An 8,959-nucleotide genomic window follows, 5' to 3' on the forward strand; every position below is an offset into this window, starting at 1 on the left:
AAGACTAAATCGCATAAAGTACAAAAGTCCTATTTTGATAGCTAAGGGTTTCAAATAGCTAGAGAACCTAAATTGGAGGTCTTTAAATGGTTTCAGCAACTTATCCCTCTCTCAAGTAAGTTATTTTGATAGTTTTCTTGATTATTTTTACATTTTTAGACCCCTTGAAGCATGAGCTTTCAAATGACGGGACCATATTGCAATATGGTTGAAACTCTAGGTTTTTACCATGAGAGTTTTCATATAGTTTTCTGAAATTTTGTGAAAGAATATGAGTATTAGATGTGTAATAAACCACTTTTGTGAATAAGTTTTCATGGAAACCCTAACTAAGGACCATTTTGTACAAGCTATAAAACAAGTGATAAATATGTGAAATAGTGGAAATTTTGGATCGCTATAAGAGTAAAAAGGGTTCGGCTAGGCTTATGATATGAAGAAATTTGATAAAAATTGATTTTCGAGCATAGGGGTAAAATGGTCATTTTGTGGAAGTCTAGGGGCAAAATGATCATTTTTCCCAATATTGAATTTTCGAGTGTCTAGATTAAGGTGCTGAAAAAACGAGTGAATTTTATTATTATAGATCAAGAAATTCAAAATCCAAACCTAGACCGGGGGAAGGCCAAGCAAGTAGATTAGACCGACTAATCGCCATATTTTGTAATCCGAGGTAAGTTGTATGTAAATAATACAACTACATTGCTATTATATGTTTTTGGATTGCTATAGCATGAATTGCTTGATTGTGGAATTGAGAATGCATGATGATAATTGAGATAGTAGAATCTCATGTTTGAACTATAGGAAATAAATCGGATATTCATGCCATGACGTATGGGTTATTATGAGCCAGTGTAAGATCATGTCTGGGACATGTCATCGGTATTGAGATGAGAGCTAGTGTAAGACATGTCTGGGACATGCATCGGCCTCGAGACGTAAGCCAGTGTAAGACATGTCTAGGACATGCATCGGCTAAGATGTGTCAGTATAAGACCATGTCTGGGACATGGCATCGGCACGGATATGTGAGAGCTAGTGTAAGATCATGTATGGAACATGGCATCGACTTGAGATATGAGCCAGTGTAAGACCATGTTTGGACATGGCATCGGCATTCTACCCCATGTTTGAGGCTTATTGATTATCCAGTAGTGTTTCAAATGGTTCAACAGTGAAAGTTATGGTTTAAGTAAATAAGAGAAGTATAACCTTGTTCTGAGTTGTACAGGTACTAATTTAGTATGTATGAGATGTGAGCTCAAAATATGCTATATGATTTGTAATTTATAGTGATGAGTAAGTTGTGCTTATGCCTTCTCTTGTATTATAAGCATGTTGATGAATGGTAGAATTGTTGTTATATTTATTTGCATGCAACTTACTAAGCTTTTTGCTTACTTCCTCTCCTTTCCATTTTCTTATAGCATCACCTAAATAGCTCGAGGAACAACGGATGTCGGAGCCAACGATCACACTATCAGCTGAAGTACTCGGTATAGTTAGATTACTTATTTTGAGTATGGCATGTATAGGGCGTAGGCTTTAATGTTTTGTGTCATTGGGAATTGGTCAAATGTGTTGGCTTGGGCTAAAACCCTTTATTTTGTATAAAGCCTTGAATGAGGGCTAATATTCATTTTGTTATATATACATAAAAAATGTTATTTTCATGGATGAGTATGTTGCATATGTGAAATATTGTCTATTATGGTTGTTTTAGTTACGTGGATCATTCTTGCATTGGTGTTGATTGATTTTGTGTAGGTTATGTGAGTAAGGGTAACAAAGAGGCTTGGTAGATAGCCTTATTTTTGCCCACACGGGTAGACACATGGGCATGTGTCTAGGCCATGTGTGACACACGATATGCCCTACGAGCGTGCGATCAAACCGTGTGTCCCCTGCACGTAAAATTTGCAAGTCAGTGTGCATGGTGGTAAACACACGAGCAGAGACACGGTCTAGCACACGAGCATGTGCCTCAGCTGTGTAAAGGGCACGGCCTAGCACACAAGCGTGTGCCTTGGTCGTGTGACCCTTAAGAATTGTTGATGTCAAAAACAGAATGTCCAGGTTTTTGCACAAGGACTAAGACATGGGCGTGTCATGGCCGTGTTAGGGACATGGGCCATGGACATGGGCATGTGCCAGGCTATGTGAAACCTTTGTAGGTTCAAATTTAAAATTAATTCCACACAGGTAAGGACACGGGCGTGTCTTGAATGCTTAGGCCGTGTGAGTCACACGAGCCAACAGCACGACCATGTCGAATTGGTTACACGGGCGTGTTACCCCTCCTACACGGGCGTGTGCCCCTGTATCTAGTGCTATTTTTCAAAGTTCGTTGAAGGACCAAAATTGGTCTCGATTGGTTTTTAAATGAATGTTTGGAGTCTCGTAGGCCATATTGAAGAAGTTTAGACAAAGTTTTAAATTTGACCAGGTCTTGATGATTCAAAAACATAGGAATGCGTGTGTTCAAAGTAGGTAATGCCTCGTATTCTGTCCCGGCATAAATGGGTGTGGGGCGTTACAGCATTATAGCATGTCATATTGGTATGCTGCATTGCATCGGGGATTGGGTTGATGATTTTTCGGAGGAAGTTTTTGAAAGGCTTGAAGCCTGCTATCTGCCAGCTCAGCTGCATTATTCTGTTTATGTGCCGCATTTTGGTAAAGTTTGGTGTGGAGGGTTGGGTGGGTTGATTATATCCTTACATGGTGTATAGGGCTGGACGGAGATGGAGTGTAGAGGCTGGTGGGTAAGATTCTGATATTCCGTTTTGTATCTGTATCTGATTGGGCTAAAAGCCTAATTTATATCTGATTCTGCATCTGAATGTGCTAAGGCCCGAGCTAATTTTGTAATGGGCTCCGGCCCCAGACTGTCTATTTCTAACTGCTGATGATTATTTTGTATGTTGATATCTGTGGGGATTACACACTGAGTTTCCAAACTCATTCTTTTCTGTTTAATTTGTTCAGGTAATCCTCAGCATTAGAGGATCGGTGTAGCGGAGGACTCGACGGTGGCCACATGTAATACATTTTAGACTATTTCCATTGGTTTTTTCAGTTTTGGATTGCTTATTTATTTGGGTTTTTGCTGTAATTTTTGGACTTTGGGCTTTTTCCTTGGCTTTTAAATTTCGGCTTTTGAACTGTTGATGATTTTAATTACTTATAAGTACGATTAAAATTTGGTTTTCTCTAAAGAAAACAGTTTTCCTAAAATAGAAGGTTTTCTAAAGCTTCCGCGTAAAAGAGATATGTTTTAAAGCAAATTAGTGAGAACTCTTTTTTTTCGGACTAAGTAAAAGATAATAACTACAACGATTTTAAATCTATCGATGCATTCTCAAAAACACTCTCATGTAATATCGCCAGATTCGGCCATAACGTTCAGGCTGGGTTTGGGGTGTTACATTTAAATCGTTGATTTGTGAATTAGTATATTAGTGAAATTGAGCATAATAATGTATATTTATAAATGGCCTTTTGATGTTTTGTGAAGATCTAGTTTGGCATGAAATTAGATGGTTTATTATGGTATTTTATGATTTGTATTGATGGGTAATGAAATAGTATGGAATATGTTTGGTATGAGATTGATTTAACACCTATTATGCCTTGAGTTGGTGCTTTTGAATAGTGGTGTAGGTGCATGAAATTTGGGTGGCAAATTGACTTGGTAAATAACCTATTTTTGTCCACACGGGTAGAGACACAAGCGTGTGTCTCAGTCGTGCGTGACACACGGTCATGTTGCCTGGCCGTGTGTCCCCTAGTGTTGGAATTGAAATCAAGTCAGTATACTCCACACGGCCTCACACGGGCGTGTGACTTGGCCGTGTGGTATAAGTTAGTATACCCTACAGGTTTGGCACGGCCTAACACACGGCCTGGGACACAGTCTAGACCCACGGGTGTGTTGTTGGCCGTGTGACCCAAGTCAGGAAGCTCACTTGTTTGGACATGGGATAGGACACGGGATGGGACATGGCCATGTGTTCCCATTTCGAATGTTCACACGGCCTGTGACACGGGCGTGTCTGGTGGGCGTGTGAGACACACGACCGAGCCACACGGGCGTGTATCCCCTATTTTGAGAAAAATTTTCCAAGTTCGCAAAAGTTACTTGAGTTTTCGGTTTAGTCCTGAACCACTTCCAAAGTATGTTCAGGGCCTCGTAGGCTCGTATTAGGGACAAATTGATTGAGTTTGAATGATGAATGTAAGAAATGATGTTATGTACGCTAAATGGTTGTTAATTGTTTTGTAAGTCCGATAATGCTCCGTAACCCTATTCCGATGTTGAATACGGGTGAGGGGTGTTACATTATATCCAGACCCATCTGGGTCACCGAAGGCATGCAATCGCCTCAGTCGTAAAAGTCAATGGTATATGATCATTCTAAATTATTACATTAATTACTAATTCTAAATTATTAAACATTCTAAACAACTCATCAATGCACTTTTTGTATTTGTATTATTAGTCTCTAGTACTCTATTTTGAATTGTATTTTACTAATAACATAATTTACAACTAAGTTGATTAATTACCATAATAGCATATAGTGGATATATTTACCACCTATAATTTCAACAACTTATTTCATATTTAACCTTATTTGCTACATTTGTATTTGAAACTAGTTAAAAATTCCATTTTTAAGTAAATTAATGTCATATACAACAATAAATACATTTAAAAACTGTGGTAAATAAAACATAACAATTAAGGAATAAATTGTATCAAACAAAATTAGTATTCATAGTCCACCATTCTTCCTTCCATTTTATGTATGCATGAAGGATTATGAATAGGATTCCTCTACAGATGATGAAACACAATAAATAATTATAAAAAAATCACTCGCATTTTAAGGTTTTTTAATATTATTTTACTATTTTTTTAAATTTTATTTTGCACCATTTCTTTTAACATGATTTATTATCTACTTTTTTTGATATTAAGATGATAGAAGGGAATTATCCATTAAGGATTTGAAGAATTAATTTGATGCGAGACCAACCCAAAAACTATAGTGCGAAGTGTTAGTACAAAACTCCGGTGAGGAAAAATCTCGAACACATGAATGAAACTTGAACAGCAAATGAAGAAATAGGATAATGCTCCAAGGCATGTATCAAACCATTATCTTTAAGGTTATATTTGCCCCTACATATATTTAGTGTGCAAAAGAGTTTCAAGCAAATTAACATCGAGGAAACAATGAAGCCGATGATTATTTGTGTTTTGCACTGACGAGAATAGTCCACTAAGTATTGAACAATGTATAACAAGAAACTCAATTTCTACAAAGGATTTCTACAGTAATATTTTATAGAATAATCTAATAATATTAGAAAATGGAGGAAGGAAGGAAAAAATTTTAGAATTTGTGGGTGTGATTTCCAAATGAAATCACATTCCTATTTATAGGAATTTTCATGTCTCTTTACAGAGACATCTTTCAATAGGTGTCTTTTCTGAATAATAATGTCTTTAAAAAGACACATAATTATTCATTTAATATTATAACTATTCAAATAATATTATTTAAGTAGTTATAATTTTGTAAAAAAACAAGTGATATGACTCTTGACCAATAATCAAAAGATTTAATTTTTGATTAATTACACCCTTTCATTTATAGTTATTGGAACACTATAAATATTTGAAAATGTTCCAACACAAAGTTGACATGTACAAGACAATATACAATGAGCAATTTAAAATTAATGAAAAAAATTGTTAAAGAGCTTGAAATGAATAAGAGCATTATGAAGATTTATTATTTCTTTTATTCAACTATGGGTGAGCATACGATCGAGCTGAGTTAAATCAAGTGAAAAAGGTTTAAGTTAGTCCAGGGGTGAAGCTAGAAATTTTATAGTGGAGGGGCCAGTATTAAACAAAAAAATTTTAGGAGGTTAAAACAAAAATTTTACCACTTACTCAAATTTACCAAAATTTAAAAGCCTAAAGAGGAAAATATACTAAATCAAGGGAGACCAAGTCTCCTACGATATCCTTGAGTTGACAAATCTTATTTATTAACTAAATTGATTTATTTTTAAAATTGAGCTAAGTGATATTATTAACTAAATTGATTTATTTTTAAAATTGAGCTAAGTGATATTAATTTGTGTCGAGTCGAATAAATTATATGTTTGATTTAAATAAATAAATAATAAAAACTTTTTATATTTTTATTATATTAAGCGAACAACAAATGCTATGTCTCAAATTGTCAATCCATTTTTATTATAAATAAACAAACAAAAAATTGTCCTTTATATTATATTAAGCAAATCTGATTATTTTTTTTATTTAATCATAGTCGGCACCGTACATATTCGAAATGACAAGAACTCTGTCCCCATCAAGGCATGAAACTGATCTCATTCTCAACTAGCTAAACCCATGTTTTATGGTTTCAAATCTTAATACTATTCAACATTCAAGAACGAAAATAGTTGTCTTTAAATTTTATCTTCATCAAGCAATTTAATATGATAAACTAAAGCTATTATATATGTGATCAAAATTAAATTATAGTATGTCAAATTCATGGTACAGTAATATTTTATAGATTAGAACTTAATGTTGTTAAAATTTACCTAATGACCACCTTTAACATCAAATAGTAAAACAAAATTCCTCAATGTGAATATCACAAAGAGTAAAACAAAGAGTCTTTAATTCCCCAATAAATAAATAAATATAAACAAAGCAGCCTTTATGTTATGGGACAAAAATCTGAACTAATGAAATAGTGGCATTTAGTTTAATGGAAACTGTGCATAGTGACAGTATGTTAAAACGGTGTGTGTTGGATAAGTTAAATGAGGTGTTTTGGTTAGGCCTAGAAAGCAACGGTTATCTTGTTTTTGTAATCAACTAATTTGTTTTATTTGTTTTCATTTCCTTTATTATGTTGTAAGGAAACAGAAAAAGCAAGCAAAAAAATACATAATATTTTTTTCTCTAATTTCTCTCTTTTCTACTCTCTCTATCCTCAAATTCTCTCTACATGCTTTTCAACTTTTCGACTCATAACAAAGGTATCAGAGCTTCAACGGTTCTCTGTGGCTAGGGATGGTGTTACCACACGGTTGTAAAAGGATGTGGGCATTTTGCAGTAGAAGATAATGAATATCAAAGTAGAGTCCCAAGTCGATGCTAAGTTGGACGCCAAGTTAGAGGCCAGATTCAAGAAGTTAAAGGATGAGCTCATGGGTGAGCGACAATCTGAGATTTAGTCACACCCAAATCTTGCCACTAGCAACGCATCAACCTCAGCTAAAGGGTAAGGAAATTTGGGGGGCATCCTTTCCTAGATTCATTCCTGTAGTGCCAATAGAGGTCTCCAGAGGAGGTCAGTTAATATTCCGGAGAACCTCTCTGTCATGGATTTTGTAGATAAAAATATGATAAATCTTGAACCAATAGAATCCCCATCAATAGAGTATATCCCTTTCAAACTGGTGGAAGAAGTAAAAGATTTGGAGTTAGCAACTAAATTACACAATATGGATAACTTTGCGATTATTTGGAACATAATAAATATCGATCTCTTCAAAGATTAACTTGTTTGATGCAAATTTCCACTAGAACCAAGGATTTTATTATAGATACTTTGATGCTTCGAATTCATATTAGCCATTATTTTTTAGAAATATTCAAGAATCCCATGAAGAGAGAGGTTATGCATAGAGCAAACCAGGATATCTTATGGCTTTAACGGGACTTTGGCATACACTTGTATGATCTCCTTGACACTGGCAAAGCCTCAAGGGTCTTGAAATTAAAATGAAATAGCTTAGAGCATCTTCTGTAACACTATTTTAGAGTTACTGTCGGATGTCATAATGGAGCATTTGATGTGGAGTCACTTGTGGAAAATTTACTTGGGCAGCCTGTTGGAAATCAGGGGTGTTATGGAGGTCTACATTTTTGTGTTACTCTCATGCTAAATCTCAACAAAATGGCATGGAGAACTCTTGGAACCGCAAGCTAGGGAACTGGCCCTAGAGATAGCCCAATGTTGAGAGAAAAAAATAATGGTATTTAGGGGCACTAATAGTTCCAATAAGGTAAATAATCTTCATGTACTGAACCTCGCATCGAAAGAGTGGATACAAGCTTAATATAATGTTGTTGCACCTTCTCCTCATGAAAGTCATACTACCACATTTGTTGGTGAAGATAAGGTAGTGATTTTCAGAGGTAGTGGTAAAGGTGAAACAGTTTCCTTGAATAATTTTCATGTCCTAGACCTTAGGACTATGAGATGGACTTCTCCTACCATGCAAGTTCATATCTCCGTCCCTAAAGACAGTCACAGTGCTACTGCAATTGGGAATAAGCTCGTGGTGTATGGAAGGGATTGTAGTGATCGATGTCATAGAGATGTTGATGTGTTTGATAAGGACAATTCAATTTGGTCAAGGTTGACTATTCAAGGCTCCTTACTAGGTGTTGGAGCAAGTCATGCTACTGTGAATATTGGAATAAAGGTTTTCATTGTTAGAGGGACTAGAGACAAACACTACTACAATAATGTTTGGGTCCTTAACGTGAATGGTTGTTACTGGGTGCAACTAGATTTATGTGGCCAATAGCCTCAAGAGAGGTTTTCTTATATTGTTGTCTTCACAAAATCAAACATTTCTATCTATAGAGGGTGTGGGGAGGATGAACATCCCATCAAAGAGTTGCTGGTTTTGCTACTTGGAGCATAACATCCTAATGGTCGTTATAACATGTGTACAATTTTTGGAAGCCATTAGACCCAAGAAGAGAGAAGAGTCCTTAAAACAGCACAAAATAACTTGAAAACTATGTATTTGGGGAAAATGAAGTATCAAAACAGGAAGCTCATGAAGCAAAACCATAAGAATTGTCCTTTTTTCTCTCGTAACATTTATCACCTTCACAATC

The 8,959-nt window shown here is 35.5% G+C and overlaps 1 protein-coding gene across 1 annotated transcript; it reads left to right on the forward strand.

Annotated features, from left to right (window-relative positions):
- The first annotated feature begins 2,522 nt into the window (after positions 1 to 2,522).
- LOC121209996 (acyl-CoA-binding domain-containing protein 6-like) lies at positions 2,523 to 8,640 on the forward strand. Its single transcript, XM_041082053.1, has 2 exons — positions 2,523 to 2,703; positions 8,225 to 8,640. The coding sequence occupies exons 1-2, from the start codon at positions 2,523 to 2,525 to the stop codon at positions 8,638 to 8,640; spliced, it is 597 nt and encodes a 198-aa protein (XP_040937987.1).
- Positions 8,641 to 8,959: the final 319 nt, after the last annotated feature.

This window comes from Gossypium hirsutum, chromosome A11, assembly GCF_007990345.1.
Source record: "Gossypium hirsutum isolate 1008001.06 chromosome A11, Gossypium_hirsutum_v2.1, whole genome shotgun sequence".
Classification (NCBI taxonomy): domain Eukaryota; kingdom Viridiplantae; phylum Streptophyta; class Magnoliopsida; order Malvales; family Malvaceae; genus Gossypium; species Gossypium hirsutum.

Excerpts from the sequence above, each read along its gene's own strand:
- LOC121209996 (XM_041082053.1), top strand. The coding sequence starts at position 2,523 with ATGGGTGTGGGGCGTTACAGCATTATAGCATGTCATATTGGTATGCTG. Across the intron at positions 2,704-8,224 it reads AGTTTGGTGTGGAGGGTTGG|ATAAGGTAGTGATTTTCAGA; the intron begins GTGGGTTGATTA and ends TTGTTGGTGAAG.